Source organism: Pseudopipra pipra, chromosome 15, assembly GCF_036250125.1.
Source record: "Pseudopipra pipra isolate bDixPip1 chromosome 15, bDixPip1.hap1, whole genome shotgun sequence".
Taxonomy (NCBI): domain Eukaryota; kingdom Metazoa; phylum Chordata; class Aves; order Passeriformes; family Pipridae; genus Pseudopipra; species Pseudopipra pipra.
The window spans coordinates 17,976,032-18,003,474 of NC_087563.1; the positions used below are offsets into that span (position 1 = coordinate 17,976,032).

Genomic DNA, 27,443 nt, shown 5'->3' on the forward strand with positions numbered 1-27,443 from the left:
CAGGCAGCCAGCAACCACAAAATTCATGGCAAGCAAAGGAGCGCCCGGGGAGATTAGAGAGCAGCTCTTGAGCTGTGCTGTGCCAGGTCATTACAGCTTTCAGGAAAAAACACTGCAATTTCTACAGCTACCTGCTGTAACTATTCACACACGGCTTATCTACAAGACTAGAGTCTCATTCCTGGAAAGAAATGAAAGGAAAGAGGAAAGGTCCCCAAAACCAAGCACTGATGCACCTATTAAGGACACCAAACAGAGAATCACTTCTGGAAAGAACATTTATTTTTGTTTCAAAACTTGTGATCCATAGAAATACAACAAAATCAACATGTACACAAAACTTTAAAAAAAACAAACAAACAACTTTGGTTCAAAGAAATATTTAACATCTAAATCTTCTGAGGTACAAAAGGCACAAGACCAAGCACCCAAACACTGAATTGCCCACAGCACTGTTTGCACCACTACTACAGAGGAAGACTGGAGGGGGGAAGGTAGGGGGACATGGAAATAACAGCACCCAAAACACAAGGATGTGTACAATACCATTTGCTTTCTTTCACAGGTGTTAGATAATTTGTTGTCCTTTTTGTGTAAAGTGACAGGACTCTTGGAGAAAAAGATGGATCATTTCTTAGAAATGAATTGGAACAAACAACAGTAGAAAAGGAAACAGAAACAAAGGTCTGCAGCAGGCTGGGGTTCAGTCAACCTCTGTTCTCCCACAAGGTCTTAAGAATTCATTTCCTCTTTCATGAAACCATTTGTTTGAAACTGTGGAGACAAGGAATTGGAGTCAGTCACCACCATGTACACAGTGTGAGTGTCACCACAACCCAGCTGGTTACACCAAGTAAAATCTCATCTCTCAGTCTGAGGATCCATGCTTAGAGTTCTCTACTCAGCCCAGGGGAAATACATACAAAGATGCAAAGGGCTGGGGAAGAAAGGATCTTCCCAACTGCCCAGTTGTGGAGCCAAGAGCAGCAGAGCAGTGTACTCTGGCTCTGGGATCACTGACAGGCCAGCGTGCTCTGGCACTCCAGGAACACCTTGGAGGCTGGGGGGGGCAGGTGTGGGAAGGGATGACATGAAGTTTGAGAGGCTTCAGCAGTGAGCAAAAACTCCTAGACATTCCCATTTATATTATAAGGAGTTCTCATCCTTTTGCAGTTAAAACTACGCACAAAGTTTTGTAAGAACAGACCTGATTCTGGCCAAAAGATAATTCAAGTTATCCTGATGCTGATGCACCACAAAAAACAGTGACATTCTTACACTCTGTGCTGTCATTGGCAACAAAACAAACTCACTAGAAAAGCTACAGCTAAACAGTGAAGCTGCTTAATGCTTCATGAGACTGATTGTGGGAAATTTCATTATGGTCAAATGATTCTGGTAGTGAAAATGGCAACACTCAGGTTATTAAATGCTGTTATAAGGGGTCAGTATATCCCCAAATTGCATATACATGAGCCTTCCTTCAGGTTTTGTTTCTACAGGAGAATTACTTACCCCATTTACACCCTACTAGTACTGGACAAGCTGCATGCCTTGTTCTATAATCCCCCTCACCACTTCTGAAGAGATTGTACCAGAACACTGCTGTTCCCTGAAAAGTGAAATCAGATGTGGATTAGTCAGGGCCAGGGTAAGTTACAGGTCACACCAAGGAGAGGGGGTGCCTCTGAATTCAGCTACAGGCTCTTAGGAAGCACTGGAACAGATCACCACTGACAGCTCATGGAGAACCTCCAGCACCACTCTGACTCAGAGTACAGAGGAGTTCTACCTGAACACAGGTTTATTTTGCTAAAAGCAGCTGTACAGAGAAACTGTTCACTTTATACATTACAAAAAAGGGAGATGCCTTTTAGTCTGCAAGATCAGCAATGCAGAGCATTTTGTCACATCAGCTGACTTTTACATGGACTGTGCTGAGGCAGGGACAGTAACTAGAGAGAGAAGAAACCAACCAAAACACAAACAGGCTTTACCTTCTTGGGCCATATTGCTGCCCCAAAATCTGGGAAAACTGTAGCTCCTCCAGCTTCTACATCGCTCATCTGAGAAAACAAAGCCCACAAACTGTCCATTTAAAGGTTTTATATCCGTGCAGTCCCAAGCTAAAGTGCCCCAAGGCCTGAGATTTCCACTTGCACCTCTACAAGGGGCACTGAAGAGAAAGGATGTGCTTCAACCAGCACCAACTGCAGAAGTAGCAGTACCTGTTGCTGAAGAATTTTCTTTCAGCTCAAGGCTTTTGTCCAGGTTATTTATGTCTAAATTATATAGTGTTTACTTCAACTATCCACTAGCAGTTGGGTACCTGCAGTGTTAATGAGCTAATGCTCTAGAACAAGAGAAACGACTACAGAGTAAGTGTTTCAAGAATTTCATTCCAGTTTATGATCCAATTAGGAAAACCAGTGTCTGTTAAACCACATGTTTCCTCATAAATTGAAACCATGCCTTTGGAAATAATTTTCATGATTTAGTTTATGCATCTTGGTCAACCACTTCAAAAACTATACAAACTATTAGAAAACCTCACTTTCTGCACCATTTCTATGCTGTTCACCAGCAATGTTATACCACTACAAGAGCTTTATGCAGCTCAAGCTTTAACACCTACAGCTATGGGACTCTAAAGAAAAGCATTTATGCTTTGCCCTTCTACACTGGCATGAATTTAACCCTATTGAATCCATCAGTAGCAAGGGATTCATTATAAATTCTAGACTTGACCCAAACCCCACTGAAATTCCTGGGGACACTCCCATTAAAAACAGAAAGTCTTTCCCCTGATTTCAGTAAGTTTTGGGTTACATTCTGATTAAAAGAAATAAATGAGTTGGATCCATCTCCCACTAAACTTTGAAACTACTATTAATACACCCCCCAAGCCCCCATATTCTCTGTTGCAACTTGGATTTCTGTTTAAAGCAGATGTTATTACCACTCTGGTGTCCTCCTGCTTGGCACCTACAATAAAAAGGCACAAGATGCCACAGGTACCAGGTGTTTGCCCCTACCAGCTAGAAAGCCTGTGCATGCAACTTTGCAAGTTAATACCTGTGTCTTAGCAACACAATCACTCTTTTTAGTAAGGCTGTTGGCACATGTGTGATGTGTTCTACATGGGAGAAACAAGGGCAAAGTGCCTTTGACCATGTACAGCTGGCAGAGAATAAGGGGTGTGTAATTCCCTCTAAATCAAGGCTTGTCCAAAATTCTGAGAAGCAAACAAAATACAGGTTGAGTTAACCTTAAAATAACCTCTTTGCAGCAGACTATTTCACAGCTACCTATCTTACTCCAATTTTTGTTTCAGACATTATTTCCTCCCCCCAACAAATCAAATTAAAAGTATTTCTGATTCTGTTTTGAGCAGTATTTCACACTCAAAATACCAGCTCAGTCACACGTTTTTCATCACAAAATTTTAAAGTCGTATCACTTAGAAGTTAAACACAGATGCTTAGGTGATCCTAATGATATAGTGAGTATATGTTTACAGATAAAATATTGTCAGGGGACTGCTGTGAAAGCCTGAGGCCGTGGTGGCAGTGATGTTTAGGATTCCAGTGTACATGGTCTGTGGGCTGTATAATGCATGCAACTAATGGATCTTCCAACTTTGCACTTGCAAACCCAGTAGCACCAAGTTTATCAGCTCTGCCTCCTGCATTTGTTGAAGCAGCAGCTATGCCAGAGCACCTCTGGCTTTGGCACACAGCTGAGGAGGAGGCTGACACACCACATCATCAAGTGCTGTCCAACAGTGGTGGCAGAACATGACTGTCTCATTACATGGCTGATAGTCAAGTTCTCCAACATCACACCACATGAGTACCCCCTACATTTGCCTTTGGAAAATCAGCCAAATTCTCCTCTCCCCACATGGAATCAAAGTAAGTAAAAGATTCCATAGCAGAGTGGCCAAAAAGGGCAAGATGGGTCCTGAATTCAAATTTTCTGCTCTGAGGTTAAATACCACCAGAATTTTATCAGTTCAGATGGGACAGCACCTGATGCTGCAAGAATAATGAAATCCCTACTTCCAGATGTCAGGGGTTTCTCTGCAGATAACCAACTGCACAAGCTGTAAATAAGATGCTGCTCAGGTTATGCTCAATGCACAAAGGATCATCAATCATACTTACACAGTTTAAAAAAGTGGCCACACGATTTCCAGTCCCTAACCGCTTGAAAGCATCTGGCTCATCTTTCTATAAAATTAAATGAGAACAAACTGCAAATTTCGAGCTCTCAGACAGCAGACAGACAGACAGAGGTACTTACATAGTTAAGAAACGTCGCTAGCCTATTTCCTTCCGATTTGAGTGTGCTGTCAAAGGGGCGCTGCAACAGACAACAACTTTAACCCCAGTTCCACACAGGCTCCCACCAGAGCCACAGGGAGCTCTGCAGAGATCCTCAGGCCCAGTTTAAAGAGCTGGCAGAGAAAGGGGACAGTTCATTCGGGGTGCCAGGGAAGCCATCCCAAGCTGCATGCACGGAGGAGCTGCACCAAAGCCATTCTGAGGGCAGAGGAGGAGCAGTGCCTGTGGCACACACGTTAGCCAGGGAAGGTTAACAACAGGCCATTGTTGTCCTGGGCACTCATCCAAAGTCAACAGCTGAGGTGAATACAAAAAAACCTAATCTTCACTGGGCTCTAGATAACACAGCAGATTCTCATAGACACAGCAACTGAAAGAAATACTGTCATGAGAGGAGAATATGTATTTTTTTTGCCAGCAGACAAAACTGCAGAGTAGTAATAATGAACTTCTTTCAGGTGGTTGCCTGTCTACAACTAAAGACCACATCAAAAAGATCAAATTGTCTTTAATCTGTAAGAAAAACTGAGTTTCATTTGTCGAAGTTGGAGATCTCACTGGTGCCAGTTTAGAAGCAGAAAGAAAATCTAGAATACCAGTCTCTCTTAACTTTTCATTTCATTTGTTTGAAGGTTATTTACATTGCTAATAGTCAGGAAATCATTTCAGTCAGGAGATCTTCAAGTGCATTCTTACACACAAAACCAATATTTAACATTTAAAGAATAAATCAGTATTTAAAAAGACAAACAGTAAGGAAAACCACAGCCACTGTCTCTAAGGTGTTGCAGTTCAATCTACTTGAAATATATTTTAAGAAATAAGAGGCCTTTCCTGAAATGAGTTCACAAAATCCCCAGGACTGCATGTGCAAATTCAACCCAAAAGAGCCAGCACTGGAGCACTGAGATACAGGGGATTCCCTGGTTACTGCCACTGATGTGAAACCCATGAACTTCTGAACTTCAAGAGCAAAAAAAAAAATAAAATATCTAACTCGAACAATTACTAAAATCTCCAAGTTGCAATATGCAACTATTGAAGTGCCCCTGTTTGAGAACTGAGAGGGAACAAAAAGCTGCAAGGTTGATCACAGCAAATCTGTGATGCATAGAGAGCCTGCAGGACCAGCCCAGAACTGCAGCAATCCCTGCGACCGCTCGGCCCCGGCTGACCCTGCAGCCAAGGGCATGTTCCAAGTGGAGCTCTGCCCCAGCTGCCTCTTCCAACAGCAAAGCCCACACTGGCCAATTTGATGCCTGAGGTCCCTTGAGTTCAAAGGCTTTGAAGAGAATTTGAGAGCATTTGCTTGACTCAGGAAACGAAGCAGTCAAAGCTAACAGGAAAATTGTCTCAGCGGGCCAAAGCTAACAAGTATGAGCTTCCATGGTGTTGAAACTCAGGATTTTATTTTATTTTTTAAACAGTGCTAAGTTGGGTGGCTTCAATTCTGCACTCAGCTGTTGGGGTTGTGTGCTCTGGCTGCAGCAATGCCTTCTACCAGGTAAAACCACCCTGACAGTCTGAATTAAGCCAGATTCCACTGAAGTGCCACAGAAAGCAAGACATCAGATGGGTTTTATATTTGAAACTACCAGTCACTACAGCTCTTCAGTGTGATTAGCAGGTTCATGAAGTGGCTCTGGGTAATTATTAAGAATTTGCTCTTCTTTTCTCCCAGCCTGGAGCAAACCAGGGCTGTTCTCTGCCAGGCAGAGCCCTCTAGTGCCTGGTGTGGATCCAGCACCCACCACCGGCACATTCCCCTGCTCCCTGGAGCACTGTCCTCCTTAACACCAACCCAGGAAACCCCACATCAGTGAGGCTGGAAAAGACCTCTGAGATCTTCAAGTCCAACCTGTGACCAAACAGCACCTTGTCAACCAGACCAGAGCACTCAGTGCCAGTCCAGCCTTTCCTTAAAACACCTCCAGGGACAGTGACCCCACCACCTCCCTGGCAGCCCATTCCAATATTAATCACCCTTGCTGAAGAAATTCTTCTTAGTGTCCAGCCTGAACAGGACACTGTCCAAATGCTAAAAACTAGCATCATAATACCCTCTTGAGAGCCCAGAGCTTTTGCCAGAAGGGCTGTGTGACCCATGAGGATTTCCATAATGGCTACTTTTTTTGGAGGGAAGGTGGAGGATCTCTCCTCCTCGGCCACCTCCTGCAAAATGCTTTAAAACATCCAGCAAAACAGGATTTGGACAACCTTGTTGAACTCAAAAGCCTAATGGAACAAGGCAAACACAACTCAGGGCTTGCAGACCCCAGTTTACAAATGAAGCAATGGAAAGAGCACATTCAAGTGCTACATGACTCTTCTACTGTCTATACTGTGCAAGGAATCGAGGTCACAGAGATATGCAGGAAGATCTGTTCATTATTCTCTTGAACTGTCAGCATCAGAGAAGGCAGTGCAAAGGCTTTCCAAAAGTCACAGTCCATCCATGCAAAGGCCTGCATGATAACTGCTATAACAAAAAACAGTTTCAACAGTGTTCTCTCAAACCAAGCTGCTCCCCCCTCCCCATCCCTCCAAGAAATAATTGCAAGTGTGATCTTACCCTAGAAAAATCAAAGTGTGGCTCATACTGCCCTCCCATTCCATAGTTGGCAACCTACAGCATGGAAGGAAGCACAAACATCCACTGAACTGCAAGTGGCTGCTGCTGCTGAACAGCATTTGCTCTCAGAAATCCAAAACATGCTCTGAGAAACAGCACTCTGTGGCAAGATTGTTATCTATAGCACACTTCATTTCTTTTTAGATTGCCAGGAGGGAGGTACACAGATGAGAAATGACTTCAGTGCTTTTTCCCTTTCGTAGTTCAAGGGTTTCTACTTATCACTAAAACAGCCTGTTCCGTGTGAATTAGCAGCAAGAGCTTTACCACACACTTGCTTCTCTCTGAAGAGAAGGCAGCTGAGTGGGATCAATTCTCTGTGTCCAGCTTAGGAGACAGAATTAGATTTGTTGTGTGATTTGTTACATCCCCATGCTCCTCCAGGACCACAGAAGGCTCAAAGTAGCTTAAAAGCACCCCTTTGCTTACTTTACCTGACCACACATAACATATGATTTAGCTACTCTGAGGCTGCATTTAACATGTCTCCCAGATCCTTACACCATTGCCTGGTTTCTGTAGATATTCTGTGACAAAGCACTTTAATCAGGCTCTGAAACAGGAACTCAAGGAGCATGGAGGAAGAGAAGCAGCAAACAGGGCAGGTACAGCTACTCTGGCAGTGCTGCACCACTGCTACTCTCCTTCCCCTCCCCAACAGCCAGTGGTCAGAATTCATATGAGGACTAAAGCAGGACTATGAAAAGTATTTGGGCCTTTGAAAGGTTCAAATAGGAAGGAGGTTCAGCTTTAGCAGACTTGAAAATAAACAGCAGGCATTTTTCTCAAAACAAACTGGTAAATCACAGATTCCTGCACAGTCATCTTCCATTTCTTTGAAATCTCCACCCTTCTCTGCCAAGCACACTCAGGGCAAACATCCACCTGCACCAGACCACCAGCTAATTCCACCAGGATGAAGCCAGTGCACTGACCTGCAAGAGCTCAGCTGTTTTCACTGTCAGCCCTGTGATCTGCTGCATTCGTTGGTTCACCTTGGCCACAACAGGATCATCATCTTCCTCCAACCATGAGCTGGCACAAGGGAAGGATAGAAACATGTTATTTTGGAATACTAACCACAAGAACATGCTTCCTAAGGCAGAAGGATTCTTCTGCCCTCAGTTAGATGGCTGAAAGAGCCATTTTCCATGCATTTGTTGGGGAAGCTTTGGTTACATGCAAAGCAGTTCAAGTTTTCAGCTGTAGGTAGGAAGCAGACAACGGCTGTTAAGCACAAAAACCTTAGAGCTCAACTCTTCTCTCTTACCTCTTTGACACCCTGTAGCTAGCCACTGTAAGGACACCGGTTTTGGGATCACGTACTGTGGCTCGTGCCAGCTGTGTCAAAAAAAATCCCAAGGGGGAAGAAACACATCAACTACAGGATAGAAATTTTTTTTTTATCTCATCTTAACCAAAAAATCAAAACTTGGTTTGTCCAACTTCAATATATACCACCGGATGAAAGTTAGAGCTCCAACCTAGAGTTTGTTCTGATATCACACTCAAACAGTACATGCAGAAACACAACTACAATCCAGCACCTGCATTTGATCCTGGGAAAATAGTCTGATTTGAGTGCACAAGCCATGATATTCATTGAATCCATGAGTTCCTTGCTGAACACGTTTTGGAGGCACTCTTTTAAACAGCTGGAGTCAATATTAGCAAGAGGGAACAACAATGAAAGCTAAGAACATATGAAGCCCAAGTTCCTGGCATAGAGAAAAATCACTGGATACTCCAGAAATTTAATCAGCCCGCTCCTGATGTGGACTAAAATAACCCTACCTCATTCTCAAATGAAAAATAACAAGTGAAAACTTTTACAGAATGAGTTACAAATTATGGGGTAGGCAAATCCACAGCGGTAGAAAACTCCTGAGGGCAACTCTCAACATTCCCGTGCTCAGATTTTCCAGCTGGAAGACACCTGGAACATCTAGTTCAGAGACAGTTTGAGATGTATTATTACATGATGAAGATAACTCTGTAAAAAGCACAGCTCACCTGTAAGTTTTAAGCAGTGAGTTTATCACCATGTTTAGGCCATATCACCAGATTTGTAGGAGAAATTTGGAATTTGGCAAAACTGATGAGGTTTGCTGTGGTGTCAGTGACTGCTAACAACACACCAGGTCTCTTTGGTTTCATACTTGCAGCTGAGAACAAGAACTGGGACAGTCCTTCCTTTGACTGTAAGCTCAGACCACATTTAAATTTAAACTCCTGCAAACCACAAACACTCTAAATCATGCCTCCTTCCTTCCACTTAATTACAGGTCATAGAAAGCCTTTTTATTTGAAAAGCCATCTTCTCTGGAGCATGCAGTCATTATTTCCCTCATTTTTCCCTCCAATAAGTCTCCAGCCAGCTTTACAATCCATGTCAGCTGTCTTGTCCCTATACAAGAGTTCTTGGCACAGCTGTTGCTGTAATTCTGACTCACTGCTATTTTGTTCCAGATTTCTCCTGCATAAATCATAACAGACGAGCCAGGCTGACTGAGTGCTGTTCTTCACTTGTACACTGAAGCACAGCTTTGGGGATATAATTTTTGCTTCCCAACCTTTTCATTCTGCTGCCATTTTCAAGCTTGTATATACTTGCTTGATTTCTGCACCTAGCATTTGATCTAAATAAATCAGAACTAACATTGATATTATTCCCTATCTGCTCTGATAGACAGGCTTCTTCACTTCAGACATACACTCTACATCTCAGTGGTGTAATCAGCTGATAAATGTGACGCTTCCTCTCTCAGGGTGGAGAAATCAGCCTTATACCAGGCATTTGCTGGGCTTTGAGGAATCATCATAACACACTACACTGGCCAGAAGCCTCATCTAGTTTTCCTCTGGGAGTCTGTGTTTAGTTTAGCAGGCACTCCCTTGGCTTTTCCTTCTGAAATTGTGCACTGCTGGAACCCTGCAGCACCAAGTTCAGAGATCTTCACATCCCCCCAGCTCCAGGCCATGGTTTTGCCTGTTCAGACATGCCTGGGTTGCAGGTAACATTCTGAATTTTGGGAATAAGGTTCTCCAACTTTGATGGCAGGCCTGTCCCAATGCTATCTGCATCAACAGAGTTAAGAATTCCCTTGACCCTCCCCAGCCAGCTCTGATGGATTGCCTGAAAAGCTGGAACTATTCTTTGGAAGAGGAGTAAGAGTGATTGCATTTTGCAAGGCAAGCATGCAAACCCACTTGACTGCAGCTACTCCCAATCACATACAGATGTTGTTTCTCTACAAAAAATATTGGCAAGTGTAAACTGAGATAATGTTGAAGTGCTTGGACTCAAAAGTAGAAATTTCTTGCAAAATGTGTTTTAGAATAAAGAAAAGTGCTCATCTTTCTAAGCCTAAAACTAAAATACCATTTCAGACTTCTATCTGAAAGCTCCCATAATTACTAGCTAAAATCTCCTGGCTAAAATTAAGCTGTATTTATTAAGGACCATCTCATCACAGGACTTGCATTTTCCATTCTTTCAGTAGTACTACAGAATTTAAAGCTATTCCTGCAGCTGAGATATAGACAGATTTAAAAAAAACCAAAAAAACCACAAACCCACCCTCAAAATGGTTGTGTTTTTTTTTTTTAATCAAAAAGTTTCATCTGACTCTTAAGACCATAATATTGACCTACTCCTATAGGGACTGATCCCAGCCCTACACTACATAGATTAAATGAAAAATTCCTCTGACATTAGTAGTATAAGAAGAACTCAGTGAGCAAGACTTAAGACTTTCCATAAAACTTTGAATAAAAAGGGAAAATAAAAAAAAAGCTGCCTTTAGAAAGCTCTTTATTTGATAAAATAGATTAAGTGACGTGCTCTATGTGAATGCTTCCATTTTATCTGAAGCTCTTGAAGTTTTATAGTATGATGTAATAGGAAAAAGTCTCCATTTATGGAGGTGAGAGTCCTCCCTGGGACAGGAGTGTTCTGCCAACACTCCCATAGCTGGCTGGTAGTCATACAAGTCCAGCTTCACAAACATCCCAAATTATTCATGTTCTTGGGAAGCCTCAGTTTCTCAATCTGTTTCTAACTATTTATGCTTGCATTTAGAAATACATACAGAAGGGTAATTCTCCACTGGAATTTTAGTGCCATATTTCAGAGCAGTAGCCCAAAGAGGGCTAAAATGAACCCCTCATCTATAAGCCATGAGGTGTTCAGTTTTACTGCTTCTGAGACCTGACAGAAAAGCTCAGGTGTAGCATCTATTACTACTGTCACACTGCCAAAACCCTCTTGCCAGACAGGTGACAGGGAGGAAATTCCATTTCCAGAAAAATCAGTGAGATAATCACTACCTTTGCATTAGGTAGCTGCTTTTTTATTGTGTGCAGGGTCACCAGAACTCACATCATGCCCAACAGGTAACACCTATGGCTTAAAACAGAAGCAGTGGATTCCAGGACCCTCTAAGCAAAACAAACAAGGCTCTAGATATTTTCCTAGCACAATTTAAAAAAAAAAAAAAAAATCGATATTTTTCCTTCCTACTTCTGTTGAGATTTGGGCTTTTTAAATGTCATTTAAGTCTGGCTCCATTTCAAAAGGCAGACTCCAGGCATACTGCACACCTACTGCTATCGCTGTAAGTCACTCACCATCTCCCTTTTCAGGTCTTTCCAGGTTAATTGCTTAAAAGCTTTCTAAGCCATTTACTGAGAGCTTTGCATAATTAAGTGCAACAATGCATAAATACCTTCGGGAGCCTGGGCTTTATGGTCCTACATCACCAGGCAGTTTCCAAATGGTTCCCCTTAGGCTCACAGCTGCAGTGTATCATCTGAGGTATGAAACCAGATCTTTCAAATCCTTTGCCTAGTCTTTGCTAACGGAGATTAAAGCATGGAATTAGCAGTCATTAGTGAGATGGAAAAAGGGAAACTTACCCTTGGCTTAGCTAGTTGTTTAATTTTCTCGATTTCTTCATCAGACATGACATCATAGTATCGTACAATATGAGGGCTGTCCCATTCATCCTCCTCCTTAAAGGGAGCTATGAGCAGGTGGGGGTTTCTGTTTCCATCGTGGTACCTACAAAACAGCCTTTTTTGTCTTCGAGGTGTCTGAAACAAAATGCCAAACAAAGCATTGTTTGCTCAAACACTTCATGAACTGAAAACACCTAAGACAAGAAAAGAAAATGAAGCTTCATTCCACAAACACTATAAAAACCATCAGCTGGCCAGCAGATATGAGAGGTAAGCAGGAGTGATTCTGCAATTTACTGCTAATAAAAAACAAGGTATTCCACTCAAGGTGCCACTGAGCAACATCTGAAACACTGACCTTTAGGGGAATTAAATCACAATAGGTTACAGATTAAGCAAAGAACTACACAAGCAACCAGCTGTAAAAAAGCGTGGTTTTTATAATTAAGATTATGCAGATGGAATAAATTGATTCTTTTTCCTGCACTAAGAATTAAAGCCATGTTTGTTTAGAGGTACTGAAGACTCATTGGTCAAAATAGTCACCACAGGACATGTCTTTAAGTTGCAAAAGGGAAGGAATAATGTGATTCCATAAGCAAATTATAAGCAGCTCCCAGGGGAAAAAGGCTCCTTGGATATCTGTACAGCTGGCTTTAAAAGGGCTGAGCAGACAGACTGAGGAGAATCAATTTTCAACAACCTCTAAGAGGTACAGCTGAGAGCTGTTTGTGTGTCCAGGATTAAGAGCTAAAGGTGGAGAAGCCAAGACATAAGGCACAAACCTCAGCCTGGGCAGAACTACATTTAACTTCTTCTGAAAGCAGCTTTACAGAGGGAAAAACTTAACGTCTCCCACACTAAGCTTGAGCACCCTTATGCCAAGGCAGCACAGTCAGGAAATTCTTGTCTTTCTCTTACCATTTTCACCCCCTCCCCTCTGCAAAGGGCCTCGTAGATGTCCCGCTCTGGCAGGTAGTCAAGAGGCCTCTCATAGGCTCCACTCTGCACCACAGCTTCTGTCGTTGTCCTGGTCCTGTTTACTGGCTTTTCTCTCTCCTTCTCCTCTCTTTCCTTCTCCAGCAGCTTCTCAAAGTACCTCAGGTTGCTGCCTGCTCTCTCGTGAGTGCTGTCTTCATGGGGACAAAAGCACACACAGCCAGTGACCTTTGCAATCTCAGGAGCTGTTAGTATGTACAAGCCTTTGAATCAAGACAGCAACAGTTCTTCCCTTCCTAAACAAATCATCAGGCTCCAGTCTGCACTGAAAACCAGCACTGGGAAGTTTCTGTCTTTACAGAGGAAAGAGAGGCACAGTGTGCAAAAGAATCTTTTCTGGAAAAACCCATCACAAAACTTGTATTCCGAGAAAAAAAAAAGAATAGAAGTTTTTGGTCTTCACATTCCTCATTTTCTCTCAGCTTTTCTGCCCAGTTCTACCCAAGATAAGCAGATCACAGAGCTCATCAGCCACGATCAGGCCAGCACTCTTGCTGCACCCCTCCTCTCCACACTGTACAAGCACCCTTTAACCAGGGACTGTGGTGGAATCCAGCCAGTCTCCAGTTCCAAAGACTTCCCCCACGTTAGGAAGCTCCAAGGTGTGTGTTACCACCTTACAGCCCACCTACAGCATCCATCCCCAGCTGTCCCAGGTTTATAGCAGCACCTTTGATACATCATCAGTGATTCATTAGTGATGTTGGTGTGAATCAAACATCAACAGATCTTTACCCTGCACAACTAAGAAGGAACCTGTTCACCATTGTTTCTGGACACTGGCACCTAGAACAGGTTCTTTCCCTTCTGGCCCTGCCAAGCTTATTGTGTTTATCCCATGGAACCAACCCCAAAGGTCACTGCAGTCACCACTCATGGAGCACAGATAGGGAAGCTGAGCCCAGAGCAGAGGAAGCTGCTGCTCCCAGGGGAGAATGCCAAATCTGCTTCACTGTTTGCTGCTGATAAGGATTTGCATTTATCAGTGCTAAACCCCATTGCAGAGGGAGCTAGATTCAATATATATTCACAATCTAATAAACTTTAATCTAAGAATCCTAATGTCTGCAGAAATTAGACCAATACGTGTTTTTCAATAGGAAGGTTTCACCCACACTCAGGATGCTGCTAACATCTAAACTAAGAACCACAGCTCATTAAAAACCCAACAAATACATAACACAGTAAATGCTAACTCTAATTGAGGAGGACAGACCTTTCCAATGCAGGAAGCAGGCAAAGCTGGATAGGAAGCAATGATTATTTGCTTACTCAAGAGAAAGTTAGAAACAGTCCAGAAATAAAAGCAGGTTTTAAGAAACTCAATCTGTTCTGAATATTCAGAAATAAATACTTTAAGATCTCAGGCAAAGTATTCTTCTGGCATTGAAGAGTACCTGCACTGAGGAAAAAAAAAGGAGTATCTAAAGTCAGTAGGACTTGACAGAAGGTGCAGCACTCTGCCCAAGTCTGTGGCAGCCTCAGCCTCCACTTGAGACAAGCAAGGCTTGAACCATTGCCCAGCACAGTGTCTCAGCACACTGCAGCAAAGCCCACGGGTCCTGCAGCCACACACTGGGGGCTCTGGGTAACAATAGCAGGGACCATCAGACAGTTTGTTAAAGATACTTCATGTATAAATAACTGGATTTTTTCCAGGACCCACATTTATTTTAAGTCCTCTGTCAGGACCTCCTCCCAGCCAGCTCACAGTGTGCTGGGGCCACCACTGCCCTCAGCTCCGCTGGCAGAGCTGCCCAGGCAGACAGACAGACATGCCTTTTGTCCTTACCCAGGGATATCAGGCGCCTGGTGAGCTCCATGGCCCTGTGCAGGTCCCCAAACTGGAACACAGCATAGCTGAGATAATCCAGGATCTCCACTTTGCTGACTGCAGTTTCCTCCCCCTCGTCGTGCTGCTTCAGGGCCTGCTCCATCCAGAGCACGGTGTGATAATAGTCCCCGTCGTTGTAGGCTGTCTTCCCCATGCCAAAGCAGTCACCTACTGTCAAGGTGGATCTATATTTTGCTCCTAAAAGCAAAAAGACAGTTTTGAGCAATCCACACAGAAGCACTTTTGCCTTCAAATACATTGATGAATATCTGTAAGTACATATTTTTGTCATCCAAAAATGCTTCCAAAAGGCAATTCTTTGACAATATTGTAGGTTCAGTATTAAAATGGTCACCTTCAGAATTAAAGAGAAAATTCTATCCTAATTCTATTTTAATTAATTCCTTTGGAAACCAAGAGAAGTTTAGCAGAAATTAGTGTTCAGCTATTGTGTTTTCTATTGCAGACAAAGGCAGAGAAGCCTGACTACAGGCAGAGCCAGCTTGTTTCTCTTTTCTGGAGATCTATATTTGTGCATAAGCAAGCTGATGGTTATTTAGACAAACTGGGTACACATCTGACTGTAACTGCACTGCTCTTCAGTTGCTCCAGCTCAGCAGATGCACAGATAAAACTTAAAACTAAGTTCATTATTAAACCTCCACATATAATAACTAAAACCACTGAGTCAGCTCATCTACTTTCACTCTGCCAATGCCAGTTCATTTTGTAACCAGAGTGTTGGCAGTAACCATAACCTGTTTCAGTAAGTCTCTCATAAGCAGCAGCAACAAACACTTGTCAGGTCTCAGCTACCAAGACATCCCACCGTGTCTCTGTACTTTCTGAAACATCTGTAGCAAAAACTGTTAATCCCCATTTCACAAAGGGCTTTTGGAGAGAGCTTGAGGATGTTCCCACTTCTGTTCAAGCAGAGGAGACCTTGGTGCACTTACCTGGTAAGTTCCCTCGGGACAGAGTCTCAGGATCCAGTTTATAGGTGTCCTGCAGACGCATCAGAGCCTTCGCAGCTCCAGTCTCATCCTCCTCAGTCGGAAAAAACTGGCGTTGGATTGTCAGATTTGCAATAAAGCCTTTGCAGTAGAAGGGAAAGACATTAGTTCCAGAGCTTGAATAAATATCAGTACTGGATTAATACAGAAGAGGAAACATCTGCTTTGGCTTGGGAAATGAGATTCAAATAATCCAGATTTAAAGCCTTATTAGGCTCACAAGTTATAAACACATTGCTTTCTGTCTCATTTTATGAAATACAGTTAATGAGGAAAAAATAAGGGACAAATAACTAAACACCTCAGTTTTCTTATCACACAATTACTGAAGTACAATGTGAACCTAATCATCTTCATTTTCCTGTAATGTCTCTTTTTGGCATGAAAACTTTAAATACTTTTCATCAGTTCTCTTGCAATATCCACAGAGACAACTGCGGATTGTAATACTGGTCAAGGATCTCCAACTTTACTCCAACCTGTAAAGCCATAACAGCTTTTCAAATCTCAGTTCAAGGGACAGAGACCCTGATCCAGGATCACCTCAGTAGGATAGGACCTTACCCAGTGAGAGGGTTAAACCTGACAAGTAAAACTTGTCAAAAAAAAAAATTTTATTCAGAAATAAAATTAAATGCACTACATAACATATCAAGGCTACACAGCAGGCTGGCTGGGCAGGACTGGGAGCCATCACCTGAAGGAAAACAAACCAACCATTTCCACTCATGCAGCAAGAAAAAGTATGAAAGGAAACCTTTAGAGAAAGAATAAGTGACAGAAGTACTCAAAAGAATTGAGTATTTTATTTCCATCTAGGATGACTATTCCAAAAGGTAATAAAAGTCTTGGCTGGAAAAAACTTCCAAGTACCTAAACTTTAGCATATGCAGAGAAGAAAGGGAAAACATGCAGTGTTCTGCCTAAAAAACATTGCCACCTCTACCTCACTGTCAAGGAGTCCAGTAAAAATAAACCTTTAAAAAAAAAAAAAAAAGCTATGGAAGCAGATTCAGCCAGACACTGACAAAATGATGCAAAACCAAGGATTAGTATTGGAAGCACTTGATTTAGAAGGATAAGTTTACAGATAGCAACTGTACATTATCCTGTTATCAACAGACTGCCTATGAACATCTGCCAACTCTCAATGATACAAATTCATTCACCAATTCAGTATGGGACTCATTTTGAATCTTAATCTTATCTACTGATCAACATGATTAAACAAAGATCAACAAGAGAAGGAACAGACAGGGAAAGCAGATGAAGTAGTTTATATCTAAAGGAACATAACCCAACAGTTGGCACCACAGCTGACAATTTTAGCATATCCTTTCCTCCCTTTTCCCCAAATAAAGCAGGTCACAGTTTCTTTGAGCCCTCCCTGAGTGTTCCAGTGGCAGCTTTCCCTCTCCTGGCTGACCAGCACACAAGTGGCCATGAGAAACAAACACTAGTTTGCTTCAAACAAACTTGGCAATAGTATTTCAACCACAGCTGAGCTTGTGGTTTTCCAGAATACGAGGGGATAAACAACTGTCCTAAGGCTGCCTCCCAGCAGCTCCCCAGGAACTCCTTACCATGTGTTGTATCCTGAAGAACCAGGTTTTCCAATTCCAGCCAGTCAGTGTTCAAACGCTTCACGAGCTTATATGCATTGACAGGGTGTGCCAGGTACCCTTCTGGATCAGAGGTTGATTTGCTGGTCAGTGCATCCATTTTTTCAGCCCAGCTGGAATGAGAAGTGTGCACCTCAGCCTGAGAACAATTCATGAATGCACATCTTCCTTAAGTCATTCCAATTACACACCTAGATCCAGTTATTGCTGCTTTTGCTATCAAAACCAGCTTTCAACCTTTCAACTTCAGAAGTATAAAGCAGATTTTTTTTTAAGTTACAATAGTCTCTTTTAAAAGAAAATAATTTCCCTGATTACTACTTTAAACCTTACTACAGTAGGCATGCATCTCACTTGCAATGAGTCTTAAAAGCACCAGTTTATACAGAGAATGAACAGACATTGTCATTATCAATACTTAAGGAGGAGACTGCTTCTCCTCCAAAGGGCAGCTTTTCAAGAAAGGAACATTTTGGGTATATGTCACGAGAATTCCTATAATCTCACTCCTCCACAGCCCCATCCTCACCCTACACTCCCAAAGGGTCAGATTGACATGTACAGCCTGGAGTTCAGAAATTCTTTGGAAAGCTTGGCTCCTTTTAGAGGCACTGGGCTCTTCTGAACCTGGACCTCATTTAGACTATCCTAGTGTCACACCCTAGTAGACACTGCTTTTGGCTAGATAAGCATTAACAGTCTTCCTAATGGACACAGAAAATTGCAGTTGTCAGCAAAAGCCTTTCAAGTGATCCAAGCAATCAGGGCAATGACTGAGATGTGCCACAGCCAGGTCAACAACTGAAGAGAAAAAGGCAGGAGAACTGTCTCTGAGGGGTGTCTGTGGGCAAAGCCAGGATGGGATGGAATCCAGGGATTCAGGATGCACCACCACACAATGCCCCTGGCACACTCTGCCCTTGTAAGGGGGCTGATGGCACGAAACAACAGGTAGCACAGAGCACTGGCACACGGGCATTCAGCTCACGTGACAAGACTCCTCTGATGTGACTTGTGTCCTGTCCACAGGAGTTCTGTGATGGCACAAGGACCAGGCAAAGGAGGAAGGGCCCAGCAAACCACCATTTCTAAAGAAGCAAATTCTAAATGACATTTAAAGCAGGGACCCCTCCTTGCAGGTTTATGGACACAAATTAAACTAAGTTAGTACCTCTGGTCTCACTGTGATCATCTGCTGAGGACATACCAACAGCAGAGAGTGGTGACAAAGGTGGGGTGTGATTGAACACAGATGAGCCATTTTGTCACCCTTCATTACACAAACCTCCTCCCCTACCTTTTAATCTGAGAGAGCTTGTTCTCCTCTGCTCGGATATATTCCTTTAGAGACTGGACCAAGTCTTTCTCTGCATAAATCAGGTCTGTCATTTGACCTAAAAAGAGAGTAGGAGCACATGTTCATCAGACCTAAAAAAGTAATGACTTCCAAGTGCACAGAAGACAAACCTTAAATGCTCTAGGGCTATGAAAACCACCATAAAGAACAGACAAATGAAGGGTGTGCACTTCAATGCCTGTAAACCACAACAGCTATTAGACATACAAGTCTGGCATTCAGATCCTTCCAGGGGCTTTTGAAGTCTCAGCTTCAGTGGCTCATGCAGCTTTGCTGTGACCCTCCCATTGACTTTTAGCATTGCAAGTGTATGCAGGACAATAAAAATAAAGGGTTTACATTCATACAGCTATTGAGTTGAAGCAACAAAAGATCCAAAGAGTTGCCAAAGCATCTGTGCTACATATGGATACAGATTAGGTCACACTAACAAATTATTAACCTAATCACTGGCATCATTTAAATTTACAGCTCTGCAGTCTGGGTAACTGTGGAAACACAACCTAACATTACATACAGAGGGATTTCAGATTAATGTTCATAGATGACACACACTCTCTCTCCTGATCAGCATTAGTGGGAATTGCTCACATGTCTGTCCTAATTGCTATGACAAACTTGGCTTTTCAAAGCCCAAACCGAAAGACTGGCTGAGATTTGCAAATGCAGCCACAGCTTCAGCTGCAGCATTCCAAAGTCATTATTAATGAGGCATGGTTAAGCAGATAGCAGGCAGCAGGCTGTGCTATTTTCAGAGTTAGGGACGGTTCAGAAACAGGTAAGTGTAAAAAAAAGTGATCCTTTGGGGAAACTTTACATAAAAATCTGCTTAACTCAGGAAAATGAGAAGCAAACAATAGACATGTAGTTCAATATTGTTTAGCCAAGCCCAGAGCACGTGAGGAGGCTGGCAGTGGGACAGCTCTGCTGGCTCCAGCTGAGCAGTTCCACAGTGGTGCAAAATAACCCACCAGGAGTTCTGAGCTTTGCCATTCAGAAGCACAGCTCCCCTGACTCAAAGGACATCCTGGAGAACAGCCAGTGGTAGTTAATCAGCCTCTAATGCCCTTATGGAGGGGAAGTCTCCACACTGCTCCATGGGAAAACATTGGGCCAAGTTACAGCAGAAAACTCAGTTTGTGCTTATTTTGAGGCTCTGCCACAATCAAACTTGGTTGTATCACATCCATTAGAACACAGGAACTCAAGTGTCACAAAAATCAGTTTGTTTTTAGGATTTATAATAATGTGAATTCTTCAGGATTTATTCAGGCCCAACAAAACACACAAGGCAAGGAGGTTATTAATTTTTACTTCTGACACCCAAATCCAACTTTTTGGGAAAACAGGAGACTTCAGGTCCTGTGAAAACACATATTTCACATACTTATCATTTCAATTGTTTTCATAAATCAAATTCAGGACTAAGCTTTTTAGCATAAAAAGTTGTGCTGTGTTAAAGATAACAACAGATACACAATTCTTAACAGAACACAGGCCCTGCCTTATTTTATTGACAGAGGCCCCAGAGAAACTTGTATCCTGTTGGTCACAGTGTGCTAAATTACCCAACTGCAAACAAACTGCAGAAGAGCAGCATTTCCTAGTACAGACAGTGTTTGACAGGGCCATGTGAAGAAAGCCATGTGCTTCAGCTGTAAACTTGAACAGTTCTGGCAATCACATTAACTCCAGCACAGCATCGGGCACTGGTTCCTTCCATACCTATGGAGGTGAAGAACTCTGCTTCTGTGAGCCAGAACAAAACACAGGTGAGGAACACCAACTGCAGCCAGGGCTTCATCTTCCAGACAGCTCAAGCCTGTAACAAATTGAAAAAAAAAGGAGGAGTAAAATTAGTTAACTTACTTGTGAGAAAACAACCCAAGGCATTAATCTTTACCTTCAGTCATTTTATCCTCATGAAAATTATTTATGTCCTTGAAAGACTGAATTCTAATTAGTAAAGCTTGAAAAAAAGTCTTCAACTACAAAAGCTGTTAGTTAACAGTCTTAAATGCTATCTGGTATACTCTTTGGGATTTACATGAAAGGCACTGGAAAGCCCACATGAGAGAAGTAAAGGAAGCAATATATTGTCCAGTGAGACAGTGAGAACAAGCTCTTTTGCAAGAGCAGCTCAGTGCCTTCCATGTCATGCATAACTAGAGCTGGAAAATATGAGACTCACAAAATTGTATTATATTCCAATAATAATAAGTCTAAATTAAATGGTCAGACTTACAGCATGCTATAAAATTCAGTTATATAAGACCTGTCTAGAAACACAAATAGTGAGAAAGCCAAATAGAGAAAGAGAGCATTTTGTAGCGTGGAAGAGGCAGCAACGGTTGGAAAAGTTAAAAGTGAAATTTCCAGCTCTGCTTATTCAAGATGCATCATCTCAGCATATTGGCCTCTGGGCACAGGCCTTATGACTTCTGTATTTCAAAGGCTGTGCCAGTTTAGAAACTCAGCCCCCAGAGATGGAGGCTAAAAGCAGATTGTTGTGCTTCCAAAAGCACAGCCTGAGGGAGCATGGAAGGGAAAGGCAGCCCCAGCAGACAGGGTCAGGTGAAGGAAGGGATGCAAGGTGTGTACAGAAGAGCCTTCTGCGAGCTGCAATCCTCTTGGGAGATCTGATGGCCAGGATCACCATTTCCAGCGAATTTATGAGGTGCTTGGATGCACTTGGATCAGCCCACAGCTCACTCTGGAGCTGCCTGTTCCCCAAGCAGGACCAGCCACCACAGCCAGCCCCGAGCAGGAGCACAGCTGCTCAAACACTGAGCTCAGGAACACCCTGCACAGTGGCAGAGGGAGGGTGGCAGCTCCTCACCTTGATTCAAAAACCAATTATTCCTTTTTCCTACCCCATGTAACTGGGTACACTGGTGGCTGGAAATGATCACTTGCAACCTGCAACCAAATACAGCAAAAATGCAGCTATTTGGGGCAAAATGGAACCACTTAATCTGAGGAGAAAGAGGAATGGAGGGGAGAAAATACGTGGAATATCCTAAAATTTCAAACAATGCAGCAAGTAGGAAGGCATTAAAATAAGATAATTCTGGAAAAGCTCTAGCTTGTTATTCCCTTGGGCTCCACACATCTGCCTGCATGGCAGGAGGCAGAAGATGAAAAATGGATACTGCCCTTTCCTTCTGGGATTTTCAAGCCCACAGCACAACAGAAACCCTCAGATGAGCTCATGAGTGCCAGGGACACAAACACCAAACACACCAGTGACACCACCATCACTGAGAACACCAGAAATAGCTCTGCTGGGTATTACCACATGGCAAGATGATTGTTTTAAAATTATTCTTCCGATTGCTTTACAAGACTACACAAGTAATTAGAAACGTTTACCACAACAGTTTGCAAGCATGAGTAAGCAGGAAAATGTCTCACAGCATCACAATAAGTCTTCTCCTTTCTCTCTTCTGTTTCTCACCCTCCTGCAAACCACATATTCCCAAACTGCTTGTTCAAGTCAGTTCAGAACTAGTACATGGGTAATCTGAGAATTGAGCAAAGCTGAGTGAATAGTACCATGCAGAGGTCTGCCAATACTACAAGCCACAATAAGTGATGTAGCAGAAAGCCCAGCAAGTCAAGAACACTTGGGAAGTACATTAATTTGGATATATTAAGCCTCGTCTGTCCATCTGCATAGCCTGTCATCATTTAATGGAGTGGTTTTTTGGATGCACAACAGAAAGCCTGGGAGAACAATTACAAGGGAATTTTCCAGTTAAAACAACACAACTCTACATTCTGCTGCACCTCCCCACCATGTTCTCTCATGGCTGAGGATATCTGCCAAGAAGTACACTTACTACAGCTAGCAGCTTGTCTTTATAGCAGATCTTTAACAGCTTTACCATCCTACTCAGTTTTACTTGAGTCAATAAACAGAAACTTCAGTAAACAGAGAAAGCAGCTCTTGCTGAACAAGCAGGACACCTGGCTGCAGGGTTTGCAGATTGTTTGTACACATTCTTTTCACAGCTGTTACTGGGAAAACCAGCACAAATAATGAATTACAGGAGGCTGAATAACCACAGTCTTGGACAGCAGGAGTATGTGTGCACAGACACACGTATGCCTGCCCACCCCACCCCAGCTGAACCATCTGCTAACAAAGAGGGAAAGGGGCAGAAGGGGCACTAGCAGCTCCTGCCTCAATAATGGAGACAAATATTTACAAAGCCAGTCTGTTTTATTCAAACAGAAATGCCAGATAATAACCCTGTGTAGAACAAATACTGCCTATGCTCTTGGCTTTTTTTTTTTTACTTCTTTACAGTGTAGTACCCTAATGAATCATTGCTCCCACTGGAAAGAGTGCTGTCAGGCTTCAGAGAGCACTGGCAGCAGGAAAGAAGGTCCTAGACAAAATAGTCCAGGCTGGAATTTTTCTTCACAAGTTAGACTGAATTCTTTATTAAATAAGCTTTCTGAAAGCTCTTAATCAACATGATATAAAAATACACACTTGACCCATAAAAGAAAAGTTGCTTGCACATCCACCAGGGTTATCAGTTCCTCACCCACTCAGAAACCAATATCCAGTCACTGGAGACTCAAGCCAACTCCCAGAGCCAGGAGGGAGGACTTTTCTTCAGGTCAGAAGGGGAAACAAATACCTATTACTCATCCAGTGCCTTTAGGACTCAACTTCTGATCGAACTGATATGATGCAGTCTCCTTTGTTCACCACAGAACAGGAGTCCTCCAGTTGCCTGACAGTCTAAGTAAGAACAGGGACTAAAAAAGCAAGTCCTTCATCCAGGCTTCAAACGTGCACACCCCTCTCAGGCAGAAGAATTAAATTAAGTGGAACCAATATAAGACCAGTCTGGGTAATGTAAAGAATAAAAGTTATGCTCTTTATTGTGGTAAATCAGGCCAGAGTGTGACTCATGCTTTTATGTGAACACTCATTTTCTCACATGAATTCCAGGATAAACCCCACAATGTTCTTCCACTCCACACTTAGAGGTGACAGCACTCCCTTTGCTATGGGGTTTCTCTCAGGAAGCTGTGGATCTAGGCTGGGATGTAGCTGTGGATCTGGGCTGGGATGGAGCTGCTCCAAATTGCTACCAGCCAAGTCACCTCTCTTTCCAGGGGCTAGGTGGGAGGGGAATTTTTTTCTTCCAAGAAATTAAGGCAGACCACTGTTCCCTAGTGTGGTTCCATTCTTACAGACCCACAGGTTGCTACAGAGGCATAAAGTTTGTGAGACAAAGTATCACAACTAGCTACTGTCAAAATCTGATTAAGATACCATTTTTCCAAACTACCAGAATACAATGTACAAGCTGATGACAAAAGGTTACAGCCCTGTCTCCTCCTCTGTGCTTGCCTGTGCTATTAAAGACACCTGGAAAAGCACTCCTAAAACAGCTGCTAACACAGGCATCTAAATTTAAAATATCATGGTGAAGTCCAACAAGCAAATCACTACTTCAAGGTCACCTCAGGCCACAGATGAATTCTTGGTGCACACACAGTCGGGGCCCACAGGCCAGGCTCTGAAGGATGGTCCATCCTCAGACAGCAATTTGAGGTCAGACTCTTGGATGAGACAGGTCTGTCTGGGGCTTCTCCAAATGCCAGTGCTTTCCACCCTGTCTTATTGCCTGCAGACACAGCAAGGGGTAGTGGTGCAGATGGTTTCATCCCCTCCACAAACAGTGGAGCTCCAAAAGGAGGCAATAACCTGCTATCAGCATTGTCAGCTGCAGATAAGGCTAATTAGATTTAAGTGGAAAATGGCACAAACAAAAAACTGCAAGACTGCTTACTTAGAGCCAAAAGAAGGGCTTAATTGCAAACAGATTTTCAAGTTGTTGCCATGGAAGAGCTTCTCTCAGTACCAATCAAGAAAACCATCCAGCTTGTAGCAGTATTTCAAGTCTTGCAGATTAGCCTGACACATGATAGCAGCTATAAAACTACTTAGAAATTATTAAATGTTAAGGAAAGATTAATTTCATCCTAAGGAAAAAACCTACAGCATTGCCTGAAGACTCTGAAACAAGTAATTCACACCTGAAATTCATTATCCACATGCACTCAGATGCTCCAACGTTCAACCCCTCCTCTGAGCCAAAGAACTCTTGATTTAAACACCTGTCAGAGCCCCACCAAGACCATGCTGTTATTCTGGACCTCATGTCAGGAGTCACCTCACCCTCACCCTCAGTCCTACCCAGGGACAGCAGGGACTGCTCCCCTGCAGCACTGGGAGCCTCCTCACAGGTGAGTTCTCTCTCCACCCAGCTCATGTTGGCTTTATTGCTCAGAGCAGCTTGTGCCAACATCACCACCTTTCTTTACAAAGGATTTAATGTGCACCTGAAAACAATTATAATTGCCTAGCAAATAACTCACTACAATTACCTTGTGTTTTTCAGGGCAAGCCAAAAGAAAGTGAGGAAGAAGCTGCTCATTTGCAAGCATTAACAAGGATACAGCACATTCACACACAACTGCAGGCATTTCTTCTAATACAAAATAAATTACAGCTACCTTAGAAGCCATAATCATCTTGATTAGCTCCCCACAGTTTTTTAAAGCCACAGCAAAGAATGTTTCTTCCACACTCCAGTAGACAACAAAATTGATGCCAGTCTAAGGCACAGCAAATCTGCCTTCAACTTACTCTGCAAGCTCTGCCCATATGAAGCAGCCTGGAGTCAGATCCCACACTGTTTGTGAAGACAGTAAGAGTCCATGCTCTTTTTCCACTACAGCTTGTTTTTTCGGCATTAGCATTTAGACTGCATTTTACTGTGCAAAGCCCATAACTTTGATATATCATCATACTTAATATACCCTGCCATTTGCTCCCATATAGCACAAAAAATATCCTCCTGTTCAGAAATAAGGGTGGAGGGTTTTTTAATATTAAAAGGTCTACTGTCAGTGAACTATTTCTTCCATTTAATATCAGCAATTCAATTAAAATCCGACATTATCTCAGAGGTGCAGGGGTTGTCTCTGCTCTAACATCATCCTAGCACATGCCCACTTTCCATACTCCACGTTCCCATGCCTCTGACATATAGAAAACCATACACAAAAATCAGAACTAGTCATAGGAAAAATATCTATGCTTACAGCTTGCTTCTTTGGAGGTTTGCCAATGTGCACAACATGGAAATTATAAACAGATTGAATTCCTGACTTAAACCTCGACTGAAAAACTTCTTATGCTAACTGGTAAATCCTGCTCCCTCTGCTGTCACTGTCTTTGAAGTACATAATTCCTGCACTGCTTCCCAAAGTATGATTAATCACATTAAAAAATTGCATCTCAAGAAATTATGGCATTAGCAAGAAGCCCCATTCTCGTCTTTTTGTGTCAGAGCAATGCCAATTTACAACTGCAGAATAATGCTCTGCTTGTGAAATGTGAGTGGCAGTTATTGGTTGCTATATATATATATACACTCACAACATACCTGTGGGATTATTTCCAAGTCCTTAATGCCAGAAAGATGAAGTATTACCCTGGTAAAGATGGCTGCAGTGGCCGCTCAGCTCAGCTCCACCCTCACAGAGCACCTATAAAATTAAAGAGCAAGAGGTTTTGTTACAAAAACGTCTTCTGGGGAAGCTCACCTTCAGGATTTACTACTGACGAAGAGGGGTGATTACCGGCTAGGAACACCAAACATCACAAAGTCAGACAGCTCCAAAAATAGTCTTTATTTACACATCCTCCCTGCTTCCAGGTTACAAGGACATTCTTTGCTGCTTGAAATAAAATCATTCCTGTCTGGTCAAAGGCATGTTTTGCATTACTATGACATAACAAGCCGCTGTGCCCCAGCTGAGCTGCGATAACACTCCAGTGCCTTCAGCTTTCACTCCAGCCCAGTCCCGTGCGCTGCCCTCACAGAACCTTCTCCTCCGGGGCTGCGGCCGCTGCCCCGCCGGGTCACCCCCGGCTGCTGCGCTCCCCTGGCTTGTCCCCAGCCCAGCTGCACGGCTGTGTGCTCCCACCGGCACACGGACAGGCTTTTTTGGGTAACGCAACACGAGACGAGAGCGGAGCAAGTGAGGTTCCAACACCTTCACGAAGCACCGCCGGCTCTGCGCTGAGCCCACGGCCGGCAGGGATCGCGCACAGACAATTAACAATTAGCGCAGCTGGCACATCCAGCCGGGAACACCAGTCCCACCGAGCCCAGAGGGCAGGAAACGAGGAGCCAGCCCTCGCACGGTACCTGTAACCGCGACACCTCCGACACGCTCACGAACACCCCAGGGATGTTTCCGATGCCACGCTCCCCCCTTGTCCCGCAGCGCCCGGCCCGGGGGCGGCACCGGACCCGCCCCGGACCCCCGAGCGGGGCCGGACCCGCCGAGCCCCGGCAGCGGCGCGGGCGCTGCCCGGGGCCGGAGGAGCGTTTAAACTCAGCAGAGCGAGGCTGGACGCGCGGAGCCAGCGCAGAGCCCGGCTTAGGGCTCAGCGCTCCGGGACCGCCGCGAGTGCCGGGGGCTGCGGCACCGGGCACAGCCCCTCAGCGCGGGGCCGGCCCAGCCCCTGCCCGGCCCGGCTCGGCTCGGCTCAGCCCAGCCCCGTCCCGGTGGCTCACCCGGTCCCGTCGCTCCCCCCGTCCCGCTCCGTGCCGCTCTCCGCTCCCCGTTTCTAGAACCGC

The 27,443-nt window shown here is 43.6% G+C and overlaps 1 protein-coding gene across 4 annotated transcripts; it reads right to left on the bottom strand.

Annotated features, from left to right (window-relative positions):
- Window positions 1-264: 264 nt before the first annotated feature.
- Window positions 265-27,443, bottom strand: P4HA2 (prolyl 4-hydroxylase subunit alpha 2). 4 transcript variants are annotated; one of them, XM_064672262.1, is made up of 17 exons: window positions 27,381-27,443; window positions 26,241-26,343; window positions 20,488-20,584; window positions 18,703-18,799; window positions 17,367-17,518; window positions 15,727-15,864; window positions 14,729-14,968; window positions 12,859-13,070; window positions 11,896-12,072; window positions 8,249-8,319; window positions 7,914-8,013; window positions 6,919-6,972; window positions 4,306-4,365; window positions 4,167-4,232; window positions 1,998-2,066; window positions 1,516-1,612; window positions 265-774 (listed from the first exon to the last, which is right to left on the bottom strand). In XM_064672262.1, the coding sequence occupies exons 3-17, from the start codon at window positions 20,564-20,566 to the stop codon at window positions 704-706; spliced, it is 1,683 nt and encodes a 560-aa protein (XP_064528332.1). In that variant the 5' UTR covers window positions 20,567-20,584; window positions 26,241-26,343; window positions 27,381-27,443; the 3' UTR covers window positions 265-703. The 4 variants fall into 4 exon arrangements, with proteins under 4 accessions (XP_064528332.1, XP_064528333.1, XP_064528334.1 ...); XM_064672263.1 differs by lacking the exon at window positions 4,306-4,365 and having other exon boundaries at window positions 27,381-27,442; XM_064672264.1 differs by lacking the exon at window positions 4,167-4,232 and having other exon boundaries at window positions 27,381-27,441.

What these genes read in the sequence shown, in the direction of transcription:
- P4HA2 (XM_064672262.1), bottom strand. Translation starts at nt 20,566, where the DNA reads ATGAAGCCCTGGCTGCAGTTGGTGTTCCTCACCTGTGTTTTGTTCTGG. An exon ending in CAGCAATATGGCCCAAGAAG is followed by an intron (nt 1,613 to 1,997) that starts GTAAAGCCTGTT and finishes TTCACTTTTCAG; the next exon opens with GGAACAGCAGTGTTCTGGTA. An exon ending in ACTAGTAGGGTGTAAATGGG is followed by an intron (nt 775 to 1,515) that starts GTAAGTAATTCT and finishes TTGTCTCCACAG; the next exon opens with TTTCAAACAAATGGTTTCAT.